The sequence below is a fragment of the Vulpes vulpes genome, chromosome 15 (genome assembly GCF_048418805.1).
Source record: "Vulpes vulpes isolate BD-2025 chromosome 15, VulVul3, whole genome shotgun sequence".
Lineage (NCBI taxonomy): Eukaryota > Metazoa > Chordata > Mammalia > Carnivora > Canidae > Vulpes > Vulpes vulpes.
The window spans coordinates 81,617,010-81,642,579 of NC_132794.1; the positions used below are offsets into that span (position 1 = coordinate 81,617,010).

The following is a 25,570-nucleotide window of genomic DNA, read 5'->3' on the forward strand; positions in this document are numbered from 1 at the left end:
TTTCTATCAGATTCAGAAGGCACTGTCCAGAGGAGAAAGCCTGCCCATGCTGGCCCCCCAGGCTGCGGTTCTTGCTGCCTACCCTCAGTGGAGAGCATAAAGTTGTGTGGGGCGGGATCTGTCTCCTTGAGCTGAGCCAGCCCTGTGTACCAGGTCAGTCTTCAGTTCTGTCTCTTCAGTCAGGAGTCCATGGGAGGGAAAAGAAATTTTAAGACGATGGTAAAATAACTCCACTTAAATAACAACTTCCCTATGAGGATCTCATTACACAGTTAACTTTGCCAGAACTTACAGTTTGTAAAGCACACTATCACATTTAAGTCCCCCCAACCCTGAGACTGGCAGGCCACCTACTGCTTGGTCTTGGGCAGGTGAAGTGTGTTTAGAAAGGTACAGGGAAGAGGCAGAAAGCTCAGCAGCAGCTCTTTTTCTGTCTTCCTGTACTCTAGCTGCCAGGCCATAGCATCTTAGCAGCTAAGGAAAAAATCGAAGTACATTCAGTGATAGAGCAGGAATTTAATTAATTCATCCCTGCATTTACTGTACTCCTGTAAGGTGCCTAACTCCTAGCATTAAGTTCTGGGTACAGAACTGTGAGCTGGTGAGCAGCACAGGGGGCCACCTCAGGAGGAAGTAGTTCAGGGTAGCACTTTCCAGGTATTTGGATCTCAAGATCTTTATACTCTTAAAAATGAGGACTTCAACGACTTTTTCTTCAAGTAGGTTGTATCTATCAATTTTCACTATATAAGAAATGAAAGCTAAGAAAATTTGAAAGTATTTTTTATTTGTTTTAAAAGAACAAAAACTTGCCCATTACATGGTAACATAAATCAATAGAAGCAGCTGAATTCTCTCATTTATAGTCAGCCTACTGTGCTATTGCACATCACATGGCCTCTGGAAAACTCAGCTATGCAATGGACCATATACTCTCTTCTAAAATTTTAAAGCTAAATTTTCAAGTTAATACTTTCCCCCCTCTGGAAGAGGAAATCATCATGAAGGTGGCAGAATGAGCAATTGTCCACAATCCTCAAGCATTCATCCCTAATGAAAACTATTAAGCCAAAATTAACAGGAAAGTATTTTAATGGTATTTTTGTGAGCACAAAAATTAGGTAAGAGGAATGTGAAGGAATCTATAAAAGCATAAATAATATTCCTTTAAATCTTGACATAACCTAGAGGCTGAGAATGAATAGGTGTTCTATAAGTAGAGTTTCCATTTATCTTCTCCAAGGCACAGTCTAGGCAACAAATCCAACAAAGGTCTTTCTTGGGCTCTAGTGCCCTGCTGTCAGTTTACAAATACTGTAATATTTGAAACCATCCTTCTCTGCAGATCCAAATGACAGTGTCTGTCTGAAGCTCATTTTGATAGCTCCTCAGACCCTTTCAGGCTGGACTTTTGATTTTTCCTTTCTTTCTGACCCTGAATTCGGAAGAGCTTCTTCCTGAGGTCCTTCTGTCGCTTCAGTTTCTCTTCTTCCTCCTTCTGCTTCACTTTGTAGTGTTCTTTATTGTGCAAATGTCGTTGCTCCTTGGCCTTCTTCATCTTCTGACTGTGCACTGTACTCAGAGCATCCAACAGTGCAAGGATCTGACAAGGACAAAACCCAGTGAGCGTCAGAATACTCAGACATCGTGCATTCCTTCCAAGTTTCAGGGAACCTAAACACCTCAGTTGATGTATCAAAGCTAGAATCAATCCATGATCCAAATGAATATTAACTCAGGGAAAATTTATACGGAACCAGGAAATCATATTGCATGGAGGCGTAAGTAGGAGCAAAATACTGAAATAATGGCCTTCACCACAAAGTCACCTTTGTTAATCACTTTGGACACTGTACAACTAAGACACAGTGATTTGCTCGCTGGGTACCTATTTCTCCCATTAAAATGCATAAGACACAGCATGATTAAACAAAAGAAGGGAAATGGACTCTGGCCTTTCCTCTAACTTCTGGTTCTGGTGCCTCGAATAAGTCTGGCTCTTCTCCTTTCCTGATGAAAAATGAGAATGCAATAGAAAAACCAAGTGTGATGAGAAAATGCTCTGCATCACTTGCCATCAGGGAAATACAAATCAAAACCACAATGAGATACCACCTCACACCAGTGAGAATGGGGAAAATTAACAAGGCAGGAAACAACAAATGTTGGAGAGGAGGCGGAGAAAAGGGAACCCTCTTACACTGTTGGTGGGAATGTGAACTGGTGCAGCCACTCTGGAAAACTGTGTGGAGGTTCCTCAAAGAGTTAAAAATAGACCTGCCCTACGACCCAGCAATTGCACTGTTGGGGATTTACCCCAAAGATTCAGATGCAATGAAACGTCGGGACACCTGCACCCCGATGTTTCTATCAGCAATGGCCACAATAGCCAAACTGTGGAAGGAGCCTCGGTGTCCATCGAAAGATGAATGGATAAAGAAGATATGGTTTATGTATACAATGGAATATTACTCAGCAATTAGAAACGACAAATACCCACCATTTGCTTCAACGTGGATGGAACTGGAGGGTATTATGCTGAGTGAAATAAGTCAATCGGAGAAGGACAAACTGTGTATGTTCTCATTCATTTGGGGAATAAGTGTATGTTCTCATTCATTTGGGGAAACGAACTAGGGGTGGTGGAAGGGGAGGAGGGTGGGTGTTGGAGGGGAATGGGTGACGGGCCCTGAGGTGGACACTTGACGGGATGAGCACTGGGTGTTTTTCTGTATGTTGGTAAATTGAACACCAATAAAAATTAATTAAAAAAAAAAAAAAAGAAAAGAAAAACCAAGTGTGCTTCTGAAAGCATTATTTTCACATCTAAATGCAACATGTAGGAAGCCATCCATCGACAGTACCTTCCTCTCATGAGGTTCCCGTATGACAGCTGGTCTCCGCCTGTCCTTCGGTATCTTGCCTGCCTTTGCTTGCGTCTTAGGCTTGTTCTTAAATGGCAGGGACTTCTGCAAGGCTTTTGGAATGTGCAGTGAATTAAAATGTTTCTTTTGCCTCACGATTGGCTAAAAAGAAAAAGAAACACCGCGATGTTATTTTAATTATGATCTATATGCATTTAAAACGTGCCAAAAATCTTCTCAATGGATTGGCTTTTCCACATCATCAGTAATATCAGTCTACTAATCATCAGAAATGAGGATTCAATCATCCATCAAATGTGATTGCCTCAATGGATGTACAGTGTTGTAGGCAAAACAGAGAAATACACAGAATATACTTAAATTCTCCCAAAAAATCAACTGTGTCCACATTTATGGTATGAACTATGGGGAGCTCAACAGAGCAGATAAACAGATCCCAAGTTTCTTTTAATGGAAAACCCATTAAAACCCCCTTTTTTGCGGGGGGTGGGGTGGGGCACTGAGGTGGTTTCTTCTAGCCTAACAACCTAGGTGTTCATCTTCACTATCTACTTCTGTGGATTTAAGGACATAGTTCCTCCTCCAATCAGCAGCAGCTCAAGTGTCCCCCTACCTGATCCTCGTTGAAGTTTAACTTTATTCTGTTTCCAATGGAAGGCCAGCTGAGAACAAGGAGATTTTAATGACAGATAAAGGCCAAACATTCTCTACATTCAATTTTTAAGGTTATCTAATTCCTAAGCTTAAATTGAGAAGACCAAAATTTTTACCTGCCTCAAAAATAATAAGTGGAAAGTCTTGCCCTAGATTTTTACCAAGGTCAACCGTCCACTATGTTGAGAATATTTCTGCTATGTCTTTAAATTTATTATTAAAGACATCATCCACAATAATATTCAATATTCTCTGTTTAGGAAGAACCTAAAATGCTTAGAATGAAGGAACTCAGAGAAATCACATTCTGAAAAAGAGTAAGCACCACACAATAGATACCATGTCCTGTAGCGTGCTTTATTAGAAATTTATGTAACATGATTCAAAATTTTATTACTGTTTTATTTAAAAAGCAATGCATGGGAAACTTCAGTTTCTAGCAGAATGGCAGACAGGTATCCTGTACCCCCTCTTATTATAGAATAATTTATATTTATCCTGCATTAAAACAAATTGTTTCAAATTCATTGTTAACCTGTGAAGAAAATAATGAAAGTTCTCAACTACCAAAATCCAAATGAAATGGGATTTTGAAAGGCACCGAGAACTTAGTATTTAAAAAATACTGAATGATGCCAACTACTAGCAACTACTGTTGGTGGGAGTTTAACCTGGTATACTACACCACAATACTCCAGGCATACTACAGTGAAGCTGAACACATGCATACCGTATCTGCCAATCCCAACCTGGTTGGGGCGGGGGGGCTGGAAATCTATGCAAAGGAAAGGTGTGCACATATACACCAAACAAGTCACACCTAGTGTTCAGGGTAACATTTATTTGTTTATTTATTTATTTAATTTATTTTATTTTTTAAAAATATTTTTAGTTATTTATTCATGAGAGACAGAGAGAGAGAGAGAGAGGCAGAAACACAGGCAGAGGGAGAAGCAGGCTTCCTGCAAAGAGCCCGATGCAGGACTCAATCCCTGATCCAGAGATCACACCCCAAGCTGAAGGCAGATGCTCAATCGCTGAGCCACCCAGGTGTCCCCAGGGCAACATTTATAACAGCCAAAAACTGGAAATTATGTTCATTAATGAATAAACGGACACTGTAACACAACAGAATTCTACTCGATAATAACAAATGAATATTTGCTATCTTCAAGAACATGAATGAATCTCATAAAACTGAATGAATTGAAACCAGGCAAAACAGTATATGCTATATTTATAAAACTAAAAAACAAGCAGAACTAATTTACATGTCAAGAGTCCAGAGAATGGCTATCTTTGAGGTGGAGGTAGGGTAGTGACTAGAAGAAATCATAAGGGGGGGGGGAGCTTTTGTTGTGCTGGTAATTCTATTACTTGATCCAGGTGACAGCAATTTGGGTGTGTTAATAAGTTCATGAGCTTACGATTTGTGTATTTTTCTATATTTATGTTAATATTTCACTACAAGGTTTATTATAACTTTCCACAAAAACCCACTCATACTGCTTCAATAAAAATTAGCATATTAATGTTTTTAAAAGTAATACATGTATATGGTGAAGAAAAAAACAGTTCAAAAGAGTATACAATGAAAAGTTTGTCTCCTTTCCAACCTATTAAAACCACTATTACAACTTTCCTGCATTCTTTCCAAAATACTCTATGAATATATGTGTTCATTCAAATTTAATGGTAGATTTCCTACTTGAAAATTCAAAACATAGAAAACATTATGTACAGAGCATCTGGATGACCCCCATCTATGGAGCACATGTGTGAGTGACTGTACCTTATACAAAGAATCCTTGTTGGGCTTTAGTTTGACACCATGGGCAAGCCGGAGTTGACCAGTTGTCCGCATTCCTGACCAGGTGTCTTTCTCACCAACTGGTTTCAGCAAAGATGTTACTGGGTTATAGAAGGCTGGAATGGAGACAGGATACCAAGTTCTCATGAAGACAATATCTGGAAAGAAAGATAACTTACTTTAACATTTTCAAAAGAAGATTCATAACCATCTCAACAAACAAAAGAACAAAACATTCACCCCAAATCCTAATTGGCTGCACAGTTTTTGAAAAGAAACTTCACCAAGTAAACTACTCTTAAATATCACAAAACTTTTACTGGGTGTGAACCACATGATTCCATACACAGCATGACTTGGCATACTGCATAAGATGCTTCAACTGGGGAGAGCTAGAGCTGATTCCAATTTTCTAAAACCTGAACTACAATCTCTAATCCACACTTGCTAGAAATCAATAATGAATGGTAACACACTGTTAAGATTATGCCACAGAAAGTTTTATTTACCACTCATCAGCAACTTATCCTCAAAGCTGGCCCGGAAAGCTCCTTCTGGAGCCCGGAGTGCTTTCTTGATCTGTCCCCTTATGCCGCTGACAGTTCGAATCACAGCACCTTCAAATTTGGCCACTTCCAAGGCAGAATTAAACATTCCCTATAGGTATATGAAAAAAAATCATACATACAAAATCAGATATTTTACTTCTTAGTTCACAAATAAATAGTTGGTAAAAAACAAACAAAAACTTCTTTAATGGTGATAAAATAATCAAAATGCTTTTTCCCCACTATGAGTGGAATTACTAGGTCAAAAAGAATACAATTCTATTTCATCTTCCCAAAAATAACATTAGTCAAGATTCTACTGTAGGTTCATTAGCATGCTCATCACTGATGCCTTTGTAGAAGAAAAGATCAAAAAGATATTTATTGGACTGAACTGGCTTAGATAGCCTTTGCTGTCACCAACCAGAGCTGGGCTGCAGCTCATATCCTAGGACTCAGGTGCACGTGCTCAGAAGATAAGAGAGCTGGATAAATGCTGGTGATATTACCTGATATTACAAGAATATTTTATGATCATCTTAACTCTGTACTTTTATGGAAACTCTACTAATAATAAAATTCTCAATAAATGTCACTCAAACTACCCTCCCACATTAAACTGCACAACAGAGTATCCATTTCTCCATACCCCTGCCAATAAGTATTTTACAAAATACCTTTGTCTATTTTTCTACTGAGCTGTTTAACAAACCTATGATTCTCTCCCTTTCTTAATATAAACCAAAAAGGCAGGAAACAAAACCCAGTGAACGAGATAATGTATTTTCAATATTAGCTCTGTCACAGTCTCACACAGAATAAGGAATAGCCCCTCGATTATTATCACTATTAACTTCACCTTAAAATTTTGAGCATATTTAAGTAACATAGACAAGACTAATACAAAGAAGTAAACCAAAAATATCAAAGACCAAGTTTATACAAGATTGTAAATACTCTTTTGAAAACATCAGACTGTATCTTAGAAATATTTCATTCCTCCTTCAATAAAATACACATTTATAAATATGTGAGTATACAGATATACGAACCTTAATAAATGATGTATTCTTGAAAATTTTATATGGAAAACCAGTTAGCTTTAATTTCTTCACAATTTTTATGGATTTATCCAGATCAAGGATAACTCCTGTGGCAGCTATCCGGAAATCAGGCTAGGAAGAACCCCCAAAACTTGAATATAGGAATAATAACAGCAAGAGAAAAACTATAATTCTATGATGCAATAAATTACCAAAGTGCATTTCACTTACAACCACCTAAGAAAGAAAGTAGTATTTTAACAAAGCAATCTGAAGCTATAATATATATATAAGCCAAACTAATGGTGATATCTTGAGTATTCTTGGGAGGGTGATTTCACAATAACACCATTTCAAAACCAATGGCCAATTTGGAATGGAAAGGAATATGAAAATTTGGTTACAATGTTTAAGAAAATAAATTGCAGACCCTCAGGGCAGTTTTCATCTGCTCATTATTCTGTTTTCTGTCAAATAGAGTCAATAAAACCTACTGACTGATCAAATGAAGACTGTATGAACATACTTTTTGCTAAACCAGAATTACTAGGGGAGTAGTCTTATGTCTAGCTTGTATCCAATGTATCCTTAGAACCTAGTACAATGCTTAGCACATGGTGAGCACTACTTAAACTTTTACAAAAATAAGGGTGCCTGGGTAGCTAAGCAAATTAAACATCTGACTCTTGATTTCAGCTGGGGTCATGATCTCAGGGTTATGGGATTTGAGGCCCACATTCAGCTCCAAGCTCAGCAGGGAGTCTGCTTGAAGATTTTTCTCTCTCTGGCTCCACTCTGCTCATGCGTGCACACTCTCCCTCTCTAAAATAAATAAATCTTTAAAAAAAATTTTAAAAGTCCAAAAAATGCGTAAGAATATAAAATGTCATCAGTATCCTAATAATTCTACCTCTCCCTTCTTCACTCACACATCCTACTTAAAAAGATGTAGGAAGGGATCCCTGGGTGGCTCAGCGGTTAAGCGCCTGCCTTTGGCCCAGGGCATGATCCTGGAGTCCCGGGATCGAGTGCTGCATCAGACTCCCTGCGTGGAGCCTGCTTCTCCCTCTGCCTGTGTCTCTGCTTCTCTCTCTCTCTCTCTCTCTCTGTGTCTCTCATGAATGAATAAAAATCTTTAAAAAAAAAAAAAAGATGTAGGAAAATTAAAAGCAAAGAGAAGTTTTACTATAAATATTAAAATAAGTCATTTTCAACTTAAAGAGTTTCATGTACATATTCCATATCCAAGACATACTTCTCAGACACAATGTGGAAAATAAAACATTCAAGATATTTACCATTATGCCACTGACAGACTGTACTGCCAAGAACCCAGTTCCCTGTGGAGTGATCGGACCTTACAGAAAATAGAAAAAAATAAGAAAGAAATACAGTGAATCACAAACTTTGGATTCTGTTTCACATATATATGTACTTCAATTCAAAAAAAAAAAAAAAAAGAGAAAATTCTTATAAATTGGGATTTAATGGAGAAAAGCAAAACTATAATGATGAAGCCTAAAAGGCTTAAGTTAACCTACAAGCAAGTTATTCTAATCACATATTACCCCAAAAGGTTGCTCCACAATGCATATGCTGTGGGGTATATTTTAGAAGTCTTTGTCTTCCATTGTGGTCTTCAATATAATAGAGTGGAATAGTCTGAAACCTCCTCCACCCTACAGAAAAAATGATTGGATCTCGGGACTTAAGGATTTTCTTATACCAGCGATGTTTTTTCAGACGCATCTGAGGGGAGAAGAGATTTCAGTTAGATTACTGGTGGAAGCACGGCCGAAGAACCCGAATTGTCAAGCATGCAGCAAAGGATACCTACCTGTACATATCCAACATTGCCTTCACTATTGCCCAAACCACCCAAAATAATTGGGTAATGGGGGTCAAAGTTAAGCACAAATTCACAGGGGACATTTTCTATCTCAATTCGAACATACATCCCAGGTCGAAAACCCTCATATTGAACTCTGGCTTCATCATCTTGATCTTCAAATTCTGCTCGGTTAAGCTATATATGAGATCAGAAAAAAAAAACAATAAAAAACCCACAATGCTGTGATCTTTAATAAATACACAATTTACATTTTAAAAAATGAGCACTTTCTCATAAAGGACCATGGACATATCACTTATGCTTTATCCTAATTAAAAATAACATACATTCTTATCTTTACAGTTTGTTCAGTATATGTCCCAACTGTTTTCTTCTTTGTTGCTCCAAGGTACAGCAAATGCAAACCACTCTGAAAGCAACACTTAATGCTGGTTAGCCAATACTCTCAACCTCCCAATCCGCACTTTCTATTCTTACTCTCCAAAAAGTTATTTCATATTTCTCCTTTCTTCAAATATCCAGTATCTCCTCCCTCATCCTCACTCTCAGCTGTTGACTGTTTCTTAATTCACTGAAAAACTAAGCAGTCTTTTTTTTTTTTAATTTTATTTATTCATTTGAGAAAGGGGGATAGAGAGAGATAGAGAGTGAGCAAGCAGGGAGAGAGGAAGTGGGAGAAGCAGACTCCCCACTGAGCTGGGAGCCTGACATGGGGCTTGATCACAAGACCCTCAAGCCCCGGAGATCACAACCTGAGCAGAAGGCAGACACTTAACTAGCTGAGCCACCATGGCGCCCCCAAAGCTAAGCAGTCTAAGAGAATTTCCACTGCCACCCCTACCAGGGTTTACACCCACATCCAGACTTTTATTATATCTTGTTATTGTTATAATATTTATTACTTATTATATTAATGAAAATAATTAAAATTTTAATTATTTAATTATTTTAATAATTAAAAATTTTAAATTCAGTTCCCTGGTCACAGCAGTCACATTTCAAGTGATTAGTATCAACACATGGCTAGTGGCTATCATATAAGCCAGCACAGATGGACCTTTCCATTATTATAGAAAGTTCTACTGGGCAGTTGCTACAGATTATTTTATGCCAAACTTCATTTATGTACTAGATAATATCCACTCCTACTGAACTTCATTCCAACAGGTCTTGCCTATTATTTCTCTCTTCTTAACATCTTCTTTTGACTCTACTTCCTCCAACTACTGCCCAATTTCTCTGCTTCTCTCTGAAGTAAAATGGCTCATAAGTTTTCTGTGCTCATAGTCTCCAGTTCCTCTGCTCCCATTCTCTTAAATTCCCCCAACTTGGACTTTAACCCACATTCCATAAAAATGCTTGCCAAAATCACATAGGGCTTCCACATTCTAATCCAGTTGTCAATTTTATCTTCATTGTAGTTAACACATCAGCAGGATTTGAATACTTTATCCCTCTTTCTCCAGTGGCTTCCAGCATACTCTGTGTTCTCTTAGCTTTCACTGCTCAATCTCCACTGCTGCTTTATCCTCTCCACCCAGCCTCTGTCAATGGAGTACCCACTATCAGTCCTCTCCTGACTCCACGCTCACTTCCCAGGGCATTCCATCTATTCCATGGCTTTAAGCAGCATCAAGATGCTGAGAACTGTCCATCTAAGTCCCTGGCCCCAACCTCTCTCAAGGGCTCCTCCTTGACTGCTTGATGCTCCACTTGTCTGAGAGAGACCTCCAACCTGACAGCTCTACACTTCATCTTCCTAGACAAACCTACGCTAACTAGAGTCTTTCCTACCTTACTGACAACTCAATCCTTCCAGCAAGTCATCCTTGTTTCCTCTCACATGCCCCACAGTCAAGCTATCTTTGATATACCTTTCAAAAGTATATCCAGAATTTGACTCTTTCTTTCACTTCCACATACCTCCTTACCCCCCCAGGGTTGAATCACCTTAATCTTACTCTTGCCACAGCAATCCTTTCAAAGGTATGCAGGTCATACATGTCTTTACTCTGTTCAAAACCCCCCATGGGAGATCCCTGGGTGGCTCAGCGGTTTAGCGCCTGCCTTTGGCCCAGGGCGCGATCCTGGAGTCCCGGGATCGAGTCCCACGTCGGGCTCCTGGCATGGAGCCTGCTTCTCCCTCCTCCTGTGTCACTGTCTCTGTCTCTCTGTCTCTCTCTCTCTCTCTATCATAAATCAATCAATCAATCAATCAATCAATCAATCTTTAAAAAAGAAAAACTCCCATGGGTCGCCATTTCACTCAGAATAAAAAATTCAAAGCCCTTTACAACAGGACACAAGATTCTAGGTGATTTTAAGTTATAAATGGACTGAAGCAAAGGCTTCAGAACTAGCTTTACATGTCTTAGTTACTTCTATCAAAGGCCAGTATAGAGTTGGAGCCACTATGTTAATGACTAAACAAGAGATACTTTCTTTGAATAGATGAAGGCCTAAATTGGGCAAAACCTGTGACCACATTTTCACAAATCATATCCTTAACCTATATAAGTGTATTAAGGTATGTTCTAGCTTATAGGAATCCTTGGGACCCCTTTGTCAAAGCACAACTCAAACACTCGCCATCAACTGCATATACATCTTTGTGTCTCCTTCAGAGGCACATCATCAACTCAGTCTGTTCTGCGTCCCCAGCAGGGGGGCCAGACCATCTTCTTTTCAGTATTCCACATGTTCCCTTTATCTCCTCATCTAACCTGGCACTTGAAATATCCTCTGAACTCTGACCAAGGTAAGTTTTTAGAAAAGCTTCCCTGGAGAGCACAGGTGTGTGCACAAGCACTGGTAGGTGCAAGAATCACCCAGCCATTCAAATTAATTATGGTTCCAGGGAGCAGTACTGAGAATGCTTCGGCAATGCCTGCACTAATGAAACACACTGTCTCAAGTCACTAACAGCATGAAATCCTCAACACTTGCTGCCTGTCTCAGTCATTTTTGCTTCCTCAATGCTTGGTACAAAATAGACACCGATATCTTTGCCAGTGATCATAATCAGATGACTGCATGAATAAACAGACTCATCTGCATCTTGACCTAAGAGTCCAAACCAGAGGCACAGAAGCAGGTCAGGAAGCAGAGACCTAAACAAAATTATGTATTCACAATACAATTATAGCCTTGAAATAAAGGCTTGAAATAAAACTTGATAGGAACCAAGTTTTCTTACCTGTGCTTGTTTATGCATTTCTCCTTTAAGATCATCAAAATATGTGCTTTCTCCTTCATCATATTCTGCATCAAACATCTCCTTCAATTTTCTCTTCTTATCCAAATGCTTTTTCCTGGCACTTTCCTCTGTACTGGGGTCAATTTCTTCCTTATTAACTTCTTCTACATCTTCAATCTTAAATTTAGAGACGAGAAAATTTCGTAAAAGTCTGTGGAAATCTTTTCTTTAAACATTAAAGCATATTTTTAAAGTTCTATCTGAGCTGCAAAAATCTTGGTTATGATCATCATGAAAACAAAACAAAAAACAAAACAAACTAAAACACAGCCTTTGGTTCTAAATAACATGTACTACTGTAAGAGACATTTAAACATCTACATTACAATAAACTGTGGCTTCTTAATCTTGCTGGGAATGCCAAATATGAATAAAAATAACAGCAAGTGTCCCCACTCTGATACTCCCCAGACACGGTTTTAAAGAAATATTAGGGAGAATACGTATTTAATTCTTTTAAATGGTACTTAAATTTAAGAAGAGGAGAATGATGGCAAAAGGAATGGTAGAAAGAAAGATGGTGACTCGGGAGCTAAACTTTCAATGACTGAAGAATCATAATGACAACAAGAAGTAAGTAGGTGTCACCCAAAAGTTCACGAATAACAAACCAACAACTTTGATTTGTTCCCAATCTCCATATTTTTAGGAAGGAATCTATCCACTCTATAATCTACACAGATAAATAAGATCTGCGTTTCTTAATATGGGCCTCTCTCAGAACATAGTGACCAGTGACTGACTGCCAGCCATGGCAAAATCATACCTGAGTATCTGGGTCTGATTTTCCCTTGTGCACGTCCCCTGTTTCCAGGTCTTCAAAGTCACCATAGAGCTCTTCTGGGAAAAGAACACCCAAATGTCTTCTATGAATAGGGCTTGCATATGACACTGCAGCACCACCAGGTTCACTGTGTACTCTGAAGCCCAAATTTCGTTTTTATCCCTCTTATTACTACACACCCTAGGAGAATCCTGTACTTACACTGGCTTCTTTTTCTTGTTAAACTGTCAGTATTTCATCACCTTTTTGGATGAAGCACATGGACTCAACCCATATTTCCTTACTTTTCTTTGATATCCCACTTAGCCAAGAGCTATTTTTCTAATACAGGTAGTAAACACTTCATAGCAGAGATGCACAGAGATACATGCATGGCCCTAGAGGGGAGTCCCCGAGATCAACAGTAACATGAAAACAAAACAAAACAAAACAAAAAAAAAACCACACACACACACACACACACACACACACACAAAATATGAAAAAACCATGGCTTGATTAACAGCACATAGGGCAAAGAGTCTCAGTAGTAGAAGCAACACTAAACGATGTATGGCCTACCTAGGAAAAATCTTAGATTAAATAAAGTACAGTAATTAGAGTAAGAATCATACCCAAAACAATGCTGAACCACATGAAGAACTCATTAATTCCATGTTTTTAAAGCTCTAAGTTTAGCTATGGGTTCTATCCTTAAAAGAAAAAGACACTAAAACTCCTTTGGGAAGCAATGTTTAGATAAAACATTTTCATATAAGAGCCAAAGAACCAAAGAAGATAAAATAGATGGGAAGATTCTGGTTGTAAAGAAAAAAAAAAAGGGATAAAATACTTAGGAATAAACCTAACAAGAAATGTGCTGGAGCTTTATTTTAAAAACTTAAAAAAGTTTAATATGCTACCAAACACATGGAATAGACATGAGCTAACACTGTCAAGTGCTTTACAGACAAGGCACTGCTTTAAATACTTTAATTGGCATTAACTACATTCTTCAACATGACCCAATGAAGTAGGTATTGTTAACATTATCTACTGAACAAATAAAGATTTGCATATATTGGAAAAAGAAGACTCAATATCAGAAAGATGTCAACTCTCCCTTTGTCACAGTTCTAATAAAAAATACCATCAAGAAAAGACAACCTACTGAATGGGAGAAGATATCTGCAAATGACATATTCAATAAAGGGTTAGAATCATATATATACATATGATTCTATATAGCTATATATATATATATATATATATATATATATATATATATATATAACTCAACACACACACAAAAAAGTAATTCAATTAAAAATGGGCAGAAGACATAGACATTTCTCCACTAGCCAAGAGACACATGAAAAGATGTTCAACATCACTCATCATCAGGGAAATGCAAATCAAACCCACAATGAGCTCTAACTCACACCTGTCAGAATGGCTAAAATAAAAACCACAGAAAACAAGTGTTGGCAAGGACATGGAAAAAAAGGAACTCTTGTGCACTGTTGGTAGGAATGCAAACTGGTGCAGGGAGACAGTACAGAGGTTCCTCAAAAAGTTAAAAATAGAACTACCATATGATCCAGTAACTGCACTACTGGGTATTTATCCAAAAAATATACAAATACTAATTTGAAAGGATATATGCATCCCTATGTTTATTGTAGCATTATTTACAATAGTCAAATTATGGAAGTAGGCCAAGCATCCATCGATAGATGAATGTATAAAGAAGATGTGGTGTATACACACACACACACACACACACACACACACAATAATGGATTTTATTCAGCCATCCAAAAGAAAGAAATCTTGCCATTTGCAACAATATGAATGGATCTAGAGAGTACAATGCTAAGCAAAATTCGTTAGAGAAAGACAGACACCATATGATTTCATTCATATGTAGAACATAAGTAACAAACAAGCAAGGGGGAAAAAAGAGACAAACCAAAAATCTCTCTTAACTATAGAGAACAAATCAATGGTTACCAGAGGAGAGGTGGTCGGGAGATGAGTGAAATAGGGGGATTAAGAGTACACTTGTCATGATGAGCACTGAGTAATATACATAACTGTTGAATCATTATATTGTACACCTGAAACTAATATAACAATGTATGTTAACTACTAAAACTAAAATTAAAAAAAAAAATACCACCACGGATTTCTGTCTGGAAAAGATAGTATAGACTTATTTCCTCCGTTCCTCTCATCTAAGTATAACCAACTCCAAAAATAACCCAAGAGTCCAAGGAAAACCAAAGAACTCTGAAAGGTGTAAAGAAAAAAGGGCTGGTGAGGGGCCCCAGGACAGGAGGAATGACATAATAGCCAGTGGCTCACTATACCACAACCCACAGAAAGGCAATTCAGAGCCACTATTTACCAATCTCCAAGCTAGCAACAGAAGGTAGACCAGGTAGACTCAATCTTCTCCCAAATCAAACTCTAATCTTAGCAGCAACACCAGGTAAACCAGGCAGCACTGGCAAGGGGGGTTCTTTCAAAGCCCCACTGACAATAAGTGATGAGGGGAAGTTTGCCTTCTCCGAAGATCCTGAATCTCCTTTCCTCCACCAAGATATACCAGGTGGTGAAAGGTTATTGGCAAAGGGAGATTGTGCCAGGCATGAGGCTCTCCTCCTCATGTGTGCCCAGGCAGGACCAGCAAAGATCCCCCCACAACAAGCAAACTAGCCCCACAGGCCAAGACAACCTTCCCCTACCTAGCCACAACAGGGGGCCCAGATTACGGAAGCTCCTCTGTCTCCTCAGGTGGCATCTGCAGACTAGTGGCATCAGATAAACTAAGCAGATCAAAAGAGTACCATAAAGGCTCTAAAATTAAATTATCATTGGAACCATAGCCCATAAAGTAGACCAGGACCTGTACACTAAACCTAAACAAGATGACTGCATGCTAAAATAAAAAGATTACATAGGATCCACTATCTCCTAACTTATTCAAAATGTGTAGGATACAATAGAAAACCACCTGTCATACCCCAAATTGATATAATTTTAACTGAAATGTGAAAAGACAACTGACACCAACAATAAAATGAATCAAATTTTGAAACTAACTGACTTCTATCTTACGGCAGCTATTACAAAAATGCTTCATCCAAGTAACTACAAATCCTTCGGCAATAACCAAAAAACTGAAAATCTCAGCAAAGAAACTGAAGAACCAAAATAAAAATTACAGAACTGAAAAATAACAATAGATTTTAAAAGCTTGCTAGATGGGCTCAATAGTAAGAGTGGAGATGACAGAGGACAGAATCAGAGAATTTGAGGCCACATCAAGAAAATTCGTCCAGTACGAACAACACAGAGAAAAATAGCCAAAAATCAAATGAGCAGAGCCTCGTGCACCTGGGGCACGAGAAACAAGAGATCCACAATTTACATGATTTTACATGGGATACCTGAATTGAAAGAAATAATGACTGAAGCTTCCCAAATTTGGTAAATGACATATACTTAACAGATTCAAGAAGCTGAGCAAATTTCAAAAAGAATAAACCCAATGAAATCTACACCAATCAAACTTCTGAAAACTGAAAACAAAGATAAAAATCTTGAGAGCAGCCAGAAAGAAAGAACAGATTCACACCAATTCAAAATGACAGTGTATTTCTCTTCTGAAATCAGAGGTCAGAAGAAGTGGTACAACATTTTTCACATGCTGAAGAAAAGAACTGTCAGCTATGAATTCTATATCCAGTGAAACTATCCTTCAGAAAGGAAGAGTTGGAAATAAAAACATTCTCAGATGGAGAACAACTATAGGAATCTGTCACTAGCATACCTACCCTTAAAAAATGGCTGAAGTGGGGTACCTGGGTGGCTCAGTCAGTTAAGTGTCTGACTTTGGATCAGGTCATGATCTCAGGGTGCTGGGATCGAGCCCCGCATTGGGCTCCTTGCTCAGTGAAGAGCCTGCTTCTCCCTTTCCCTCTGTCCCCCACTTCTGCTCACTCTCGCTCCCTCTCTCTCTCAAATAAATAAAATATATTTTTTTAAATGGCTAAATAGGGCAGCCCCGGTGGCTCAGCGGTTTAGCACCACCTTCAGCCTGGGGTGTGATCCTAGAGACCTGGGATCGAGTCCCATGTCAGGACTGCATGGAGCCTGCTTCTCCCTCTGCCTGTGTCTCTGCCTCTCTCTCTCTCTGTGCCTCTCATGAATAAATAAATAAAATCTTGAAAAAAAAAAAAAGAAAAAATTAAAAATAAATAAAAATAAATAAAAATGGCTAAATAAAGTTCTTAAGCAGTGAGTAAATGATAAAGAAATCTGGGACCATTGGGAAAAAAGAAAACACAGACAAAAGACCAGAAATACGGATACATACAATAAAATAGCCTTCTTCTTATGACTTTTTATTTTTTTTATTTTTATTTACTTATGATAGTCACAGAGAGAGAGAAAGGCAGAGACACAGGCAGAGGGAAAAGCAGGCTCCATGCACTGGGAGCCCAATGTGGGATTCGATCCCGGGTCTCCAGGATCGCGTCCTGGGCCAAAGGCAGGCGCCAAACCGCTGCGCCACCCAGGGATCCCCTTATGACTTTTTAAAGTCATATTTGATTATTGAAAAAAATTATAGCACTACCTAATACTGAAGCCAATAATATTTAAAAGTGTGAAAGAAAAAAATAAATAAAAGCGTGAAAGATAAAGAGACTGAAATGGAAGAATAGTTTCCACATGTTACTCAAAATAATAAAATGTTGGCACCAGCAGGCTAATACATTACAATGAGCAGCCACTATAAAAACTAGACAGAGACACTCAAAAACACTGTAAATATGTCATGAGAGAAGAAAGAAAATGAAAACAGAGGAAAAACTAGACAGAGACACTCAAAAACACTGTAAATATGTCATGAGAGAAGAAAGAAAATGAAAACAGAGGAAAGCACTAGAATCAGAGTAAACAAACAAAATAGTAAAATATCAGACTTACATAATTGCATATCAGTAAGTACCTTAAGTGTAAATGGCATAATATACCAATCAAAATACAGATTGACAGAGAGGGTAGAAGCACATAACCTACTATATATGCTGTTTACAAGAAACTCCCCTTAGAATTAACAACTCACAAACAAGTTAAAAGCAAAAGAAAAAAGAAATATACACTGTGCAACTCATCTTTTAAAAAAGCAAGAATAGCTAAATTATTCAATCATAAAATAAACTTTAGAGCAAAGATTATCAGAGCCAAAGAAGGACTTAACTAAACTGGAAGACCTAAAATTTCATGGGCTGCCTTGACATTTTGGAGCTTCACAGGGTCCCAAAGGTCTACCTGTGAGTATGCGTGCCAGATATGTTCCCGCCCTATAGGAAAGGCTCCCCATCCTGATAGTTTTTTTTCAGTTGGATCACCTGCACCCCACCTATCCCTCTCTGGTTTCACTTCACTTCTCTGCCAGCCCATGAATTTATTCAAACACATTGATCACATCCTGTCAAGGGAACCAATGGTCATCCTATGCTCCTTTAGGTACAAAGCCTATCTCCCAAAAACCGTGCTTGTTCAATCTCTTCATGGCATGCAGTGTTCTCTTCCCTCAAGCTGTGAGTGTATGTGACTAATAAATTGCTGTCAACCGTTTATCTGTGTAGTGTCAGATATTGTGTGTTCAGCCATATCCATAACCTTAGGCCTGGAATCTCTCCTTCACCAATGGGTAAATAGGAGGTGACAATAATATGTAACAACAAAAGGACAATCCACCAAGAACACATAACAATCCTAAATGTGTGTGCACTAAACAGAGCCTCAAATACAAGAAGCAAAAATTGACAGAGCTTGAAAGAGAAAGAGAAGTCCAAAATAATACATGGCGACTTCATATCCTCCTCTTGGCAACTGATAAGATTAGTCAGAAAATCAGCAAAGACATAGAAGATTTGAACAATATAGCCAACTCAACAGAATCTAAAGACATATGGAAGATGATAACCAAGAGCAGAATACAAAATCTTTAAAGCAGCCACAGAACATCTATCAAGACAAGGCACAATCTGGGCAATAAAGCAAATCTAAACATGGAATCATGAGTTGTTCTTAGAATACACTGGAATTAAACTGAAAATCAGTAACAGACAAGAAAATTTCTAAACATTTTGTAGTCAACACACTAAATGCACGAGTCAAAGAGAATTCTCAAAGGAAATATAAAAATGCATAGAACTGAATGAAAATGGAAATACGACATAAACATTTGGGGGAAAAGGCTAAGCAGTACAGAGAAAGCAATTTACAGCACTAAATGCTCACATCAGAAATGAGAAAAGGTCTCAAACCAATAATCTAAGAAAACTGAAAAGTACAAAATAACCATAAAGAAGCAAAGAACAGAAATAATAAAGAGCAAAACCCAATAAAATTGAAAACTGGAACACAGAAATTAATGAAACCAAAAGCTGATTATCTGAAAAAAAATCAAAATTAATAAACTTCACTGACAAAGATAAAAAGGAGGAGGACACAATCCACCAGTACCAAAAATGAAATGGGATTACCACAATAGATCCTGCAGCCAGTGAAAGGTTATTAAACAAATATTCTGAGTATTAGATTCAGAATACCTAAGCTAGCTTCTTGGAGAAGGCACTTAGTGAAATTTCCACCTCGCCAAACACCTTTGAAATTCCTTGAAAAACTTAAGATAGTAAAATTTAGCCAAGATGGAATAAAAAACTAAATTATTTAAATTATTCAATAACCATTAAATAAATAAAATTTGTCATTCTAAGCTCCCCCAAAAGAAATCTCCAGGCCCTACCATTTCACTGGAGATTATACCAAACATTTTAAAAATTAACATTCCAATTCTACACAATCTCTTCCAGAAAACAGAAAAATTGGGAATACTTTGCAATCATTTTATGAAGCGAGTATTACTCTGATACCAAAACTAAATGAAGACAGTACCAAAAAACCCCTCAAAAAACAAAAGCCAACAATGCTATCGACCAATATGTCTCATAAAATTAGATGTAAAATTCTATAACAGAATACTATCAAATAAAGTTCAACAATATGTAAAATGAATCATATATCATGACCAAGTGGGATTTATTCCAGGTAGCAAAGCTGTTTCAAAGTTCAAAAATTAATCAGTGTAATCCTCTGTATCAAAAGGGTAAAGAATAAAATTCATATGATCATATCAACTGACAATGAAAGGCATTTTACAAAATTCATCACCCATTTATTATTTAAAAAAAAAGAAAGAAAAGAAAAAACACCTCTCAACATCCTAGGAATAGAGGAATAAAGCACATAAAAGAGCATCCACAGAAAAATCAAAGTAACATCATACATAACAGTGAAAAATACTGGGAACAGGGAAGATTCCCTCTTAGCACTAATCCTAGTCAATATATAAGAAAAAATATATAAACATATTTAATATACATATAAAGATAATTATCATTGCACTGCTGGGTATTTACCCCAAAAATATAAAAACACTAACTCAAAGGAATACATGCATCCCCATGTTTATGGCAGCATCTACAATAGAAGCAGCCCAAGTGTCCATTGATAGATGAATGGGTAAAGATGTGGTGTGTGTGTGTGTGTGTGTGTGTGTGTGTGTGTATAGAATATATATTATAATATATTATAATAATAAATTATAAATAAGTTATAATAGATCATATTATTATATATTATTATATATATTCTATACACACACACACACTACAATATTATTCAGACATCAAAAAGAATGTAATCTTGCCATTTTCAACAACATGGATGGATCTAGAGAGTATAATGCTAAGCAAAATAAATCAGAGAAAGATGAATATCATGAATATCATATGATCCCACTTCTATGTGGAATTTAAGGAACAAAATAAATGAGCAAAAAAGAGAGAGAAACCAAGAAACAGACTCTTAGTTGTACAGAACAAACTAATGGTTATCAGAGAGAAGGTAGGTGAGGAGATGGGGATTAAAGAGTACACTTATCATGATGAAAAAATAAATAAATAAAGTGATTATAAATAAAAATAAAAGGCACATAGGTTGAAAAGAAACAAGTAACACTGTTCCTATTTGCAGATAACACAACTGTCTATGTAAAAAATCCCAAGGTTTTTACAACAAAGAAATCCCCTCCCAACTAATAAGTGAGGTCAGCAGAATAAAAGATGACACATAAAAATCAAAATTAAATATTTTTGGAGTGCTTGGGTGGGTCAATCCGTCAAAAACATGTTTGCCTTCGGCTCAGGTCATGATCCCCGCATCCTAGGATAGAGTCCCACATCTGGTTCCCTGCTCTGTGGGGAGCCTGCTTCTTCCTCTCTCACTCTCCCTGCTTGTGCACTCTCTCACATTATCATATAATTTTTTTTTTAATCTTTAAAAAAATGAAATACTTTAGTATAAACTTATCAAAATATATGTGCCATTTAGGATGCTGAAAATTATAAAATACTAATGAAGGAAATTAAAGACAAATAAATGCTCCTGGATTCGAATGCTCAAAATCGTTAAAATTCTCCCCAAATTGGTCTCTAGGTTTAATGCAATTCATATTAAAATCGCAGCAGTTTTTTTGTAGACACAGACAAGCTTATTCTAACATTTATATGCAGTCACAGGCCCTAGGATAAACCAATCTTGAAAAAGAATAAAGTGAGAAGAATCACTCTACCCAGTATTAATGTTTACTATGTAACCACAGCAACCAAGATAGTGTGGTATGGGTGCAGGGACTGACACATGAAATCAATGGAACACAAAGAACCCAGAAATAAATCCACACAAAGATGCTCAACTAATTTTTGACAAAGGTGTAAAATAAGTAAACGGAACAAAATTGCTCGAGGAATACACACCTAGGCAAAAATATAACCCTTAACCTAGGCAAAAATATAACCCTTAACCTATACCTTACAGCTTATAAAGAAAATAAAATAGGGGCGCCTGGTTGGCACAGTTAACCAGCCAATTCATGGTTTCCGCTGAGGTAATGATCTTATGGGCTGTGAGAGCCTCACGTCAGACTCCATACTCAGCAGGGAATCTACTTTAAGAGTTTCTCTGCAGGGAATCTACTTTAAGAGTCTCTCCTTCGGTCCCTACTCACATGCAGGTGCATTCCATCTCTCTCTAAAATAAATTAATAAATTAGAAAAAAGAAATCAAAATAGATTGCTGCCATAAACAGAAAATAAGAGTATAAAATTCTTAACACAGGAGAAAATCATCAGGATCTAGGAATAGAAAATAATTCCTAGACTTGATATGATCCCTAAAAATGATAAAATGATAAACTGGACCTCATCAAAACTAAAAGCTTTTGCTGTATGAAAGGTACTATTAAGAAAATGAAAAAACAAGCTACATACTAGGAGAAAATATCTACAAACAACATCTCCAATAATGGAATAAAATATATACAGAATTCCCAGTATTCAACATTTAAAAAAAGAATCCAATAAGAAAAAGGGCAAAAGACACCCACAAACATTTTATAAAAGAATACACTGCAGGGGATCCCTGGGTGGCGCAGCGGTTTGGCGCCTGCCTTTGGCCCAGGGCGCGATCCTGGAGACCCGGTATCGAATCCCACGTCGGGCTCCCGGTGCGTGGAGCCTGCTTCTCTCTCTGCCTGTGTCTCTGCCTCTCTCTCTCTGTCTCTGTGACTATCATAAAATAAAAAAAAAAAAAGAATACACTGCAAATAATAAAATGTGGCAAATAAATGATAAAACGTTCACCATCATTAGCTATCAGGGAAATATAAAATGAAACCGCAGTGAAATACCACTATTAGATTGTCTAAATAAATAATAGTAAGGATGCCAATATTAGGAAGGATGTGAAAAAGCTAGATCATTAATATATTGCTGGTGGAAATATAAAATGGCCAATTACTTTGGCAGTTTCCTATGAAGCTAAATATGCAATTACCATACAACCCAGCAATTGTATTCTTAGGCATTTATCCGAGAAAAATAGGAAATTCATATTTATATAAAAACCTGTACGGAGGAGGGGTAAGATGGTGGAAGAGTAGCATCCCCAAATCACCTGTCCCCACCAAATTACCTAGATAACCTTCAAATTATCCTGAAAATCTATGAATTCGGCCTGAGATTTAAAGAGAGACCAGCTGGAATGCTACAGTGAGAAGAGTTCACGCTTCTATCAAGGTAGGAAGACGCGGGGGGGGGGGGGGGGGGGGGGGGGGGGGGAATAAAGAAACAAAAGGCATCCAAGGGGGAGGGGCCCCGCGAGGAGCTGGGCTGAGGCCAGGGGGAGTGTCCCCAGGACAGGAGAGCCCCATCCTGGAGAAGCAGGAGCTGCAGCAACCTTCCCGGGAGGAAAGGCGCTCACAGGGAGTTAGAGCAGGACCCCGGGAGGGAGGGCGGGAATGCCCTCGGGCTCCCTGGGACAGTAACAGACACCTGTGCCCCGGGGAGAGTGTGCCGAGCTCCCTGAAGGGCTGCAGCGCGCACAGCGGGACCCGGGAGCAGCTTGGAGGGGCTCCGGCGGCGGCTACGCTGAGAGGGGGCTGCGCGGCCCGGGAGGAGCTCGGAGGGGTTCGGGCGGCGGCTCCACGGAGGGGGCGGCGGGCTGCGCGGCCGGGGAGCAGCTCAGAGGGGCACGGGTAGAGGAAGAGGCTCCGTGCGGAGGGGGCTGTGCGGCTCCGGGAGCAGCTCGGAGAGGCTCGGGCAGTGGCTCCGCGGAGAGGCAGCTGCGCGGACGGGAGCGCGAATCCAACAACACAGGCCCGGAGCACTGGGCGCCAGGACACAGCCCAGGATCCGGCCTCCCCCCCGGGACAGGCAGAGGCCGGGAGGGCCCAGGACTGCAAGGACGCTCCTGCCTGGAGCTGAGCAGATCAGCGGCCCCGCCCCGGAGCCTCCAGGCCCTGGAGACCGAGAGCTCCGTAGTTACTGCCGGGGCTGAATCCAGGGCTGCAGAGCTGGCCACCGCCTCTGGGGTTGTTCCTCCTGGGGCCTCACGGGGTAAACAACCCCACTGAGCCCTGCACGAGGCAGGGGGCAGAGCAGCGCCCCCAAATGCTAACACCTGAAAATCAGCACAACAGGCCCCTCCCCCAGAAGACCAACTAGACGGACAACTTCCAGGGGAAGTCAAGGGACTTAAAGTATACTGAATCAGAAGATACTCCCTTTTTTTTTTTTTTTTTTGCTTTTTGATTTGTTTGCTTCCCCCACCCCCCTTTTTTCCCTTTCTTTCTTTTTCTTCTCTTTTTTCTTCCTTTTTTCTTTTTTCTTTTTCTCTTTTCTTTCCTTTCTCTCCTATCTTTTTCTCCTTTTCCCAATACAACTTGTTTTTGGCCACTCTGCACTGAGCAAAATGACTAGAGGGAAAACCTCACCTCAAAAGAAAGAATCAGAAACAGTCCTCTCTCCCACAGAGTTACAAAATCTGGATTACAATTCAAAGTCAGAAAGCCAATTCAGAAGCACTATTATACAGCTACTGGTGGTTCTAGAAAAAACCATAAAGGACTCAAGAGACTTCGTGACTGCAGAATTTAGATCCAATCAGGCAGAAATTAAAAATCAATTCAATGAGATGCAATCCAAATTAGAATCCCTAACGACAAGGGTTAACGAGGTGGAAGAATGAGTGAGTGACATAGAAGACAAGTTGATGGCAAAGAGGGAAACTGAGGAAAATTTAATGGGGGTTCCCGAGGGTGCCAAAAGGGACAGAGAGCCAGAATATGTATTTGAACAAATCATAGCTGAAAACTTTCCTAATCTGGGAAAGGAAACAGGCATTCAGATCCAGGAAATAGAGAGATCCCCTCCTAAAATCAATAAAAACGGTTCAACACCTCAACATTTAATAGTTAAGCTTGCAAATTCCAAAGATAAAGAGAAGATCCTTAAAGCAGCAAGAGACAAGAAATCCCTGACCTTTATGGGGAGGAGTATTAGGGTAACAGCAGACCTCTCCACAGAGACCTGGCAGGCCAGAAAGGGCTGGCAGGATATATTCAGGGTCCTAAATGAGAAAAACATGGAACCAAGAATACTTTATCCAGCAAGGCTCTCATTCAAAATGGAAGGAGAGATAAAGAGCTTCCAAGACAGGCAGGAACTGAAAGAATATGTAACCTCCAAACCAGCTCTGCAAGAAATTTTAAGGGGACTCTTAAAACTCCCCTTTAAGAAGAAGTTCAGTGGAACAATCCACAAAAACAAGGACTGAATAGATATCATGGTGACACTAAACTCAAATCTCTCAATGGTAACTCTGAACGTGAATGGGCTTCATGACCCCATCCAAAGGCGCAGGGTTTCAGATTGGATAAAAAAGCAGGACCCATCTATTTGCTGTCTACAAGAGACTCATTTTAGACAGAAGGACACCTACAGCCTGAAAATAAAAGGTTGAAGAACCATTTACCATTCGAATGGTCCTCAAAAGAAAGCAGGAGTAGCCATCCTTATATCAGATAAACTAAAATTTACCCCGAAGACTGTAGTGAGAGATGAAGAGGGATACTATCTCATACTTAAAGGATCTAACAAGAGGACTTAACAATCCTCAATATATACGCCCCGAATGTGCGAGCTGCCAAATATATCAATTAGTAACCAAAGTGAAGAAATACTTAGATAATAATACACTTATACTCGGTGACTTCAATCTAGCTCTTTCTACACTTGATAGGTTTTCTAAGCACAACATCTCCAAAGAAATGAGAGC

The 25,570-nt window shown here is 38.7% G+C and overlaps 1 protein-coding gene across 2 annotated transcripts in view; it reads right to left on the reverse strand.

The window, feature by feature from the left end:
* Positions 1-1,074: 1,074 nt before the first annotated feature.
* BMS1 (BMS1 ribosome biogenesis factor) overlaps positions 1,075-25,570 on the reverse strand; it is a 53,200-nt gene continuing 28,704 nt past the window's right edge. The window contains exons 14-23 of one of the 2 annotated variants that reach the window (XM_025990462.2): positions 12,815-12,888; positions 11,989-12,165; positions 8,778-8,966; positions 8,509-8,689; positions 8,239-8,297; positions 6,950-7,072; positions 5,859-6,006; positions 5,332-5,507; positions 2,865-3,026; positions 1,075-1,603 (exon numbers count right to left, since the gene is read on the reverse strand). In XM_025990462.2, the coding sequence (XP_025846247.2) occupies positions 1,373-1,603; positions 2,865-3,026; positions 5,332-5,507; positions 5,859-6,006; positions 6,950-7,072; positions 8,239-8,297; positions 8,509-8,689; positions 8,778-8,966; positions 11,989-12,165; positions 12,815-12,888 (1,520 nt within the window). In that variant the 3' untranslated portion in view covers positions 1,075-1,372. The remainder of the gene's footprint in view (positions 1,604-2,864; positions 3,027-5,331; positions 5,508-5,858; positions 6,007-6,949; positions 7,073-8,238; positions 8,298-8,508; positions 8,690-8,777; positions 8,967-11,988; positions 12,166-12,814; positions 12,889-25,570) is intronic. The other variant, XM_025990473.2, reaches the window with a different exon arrangement.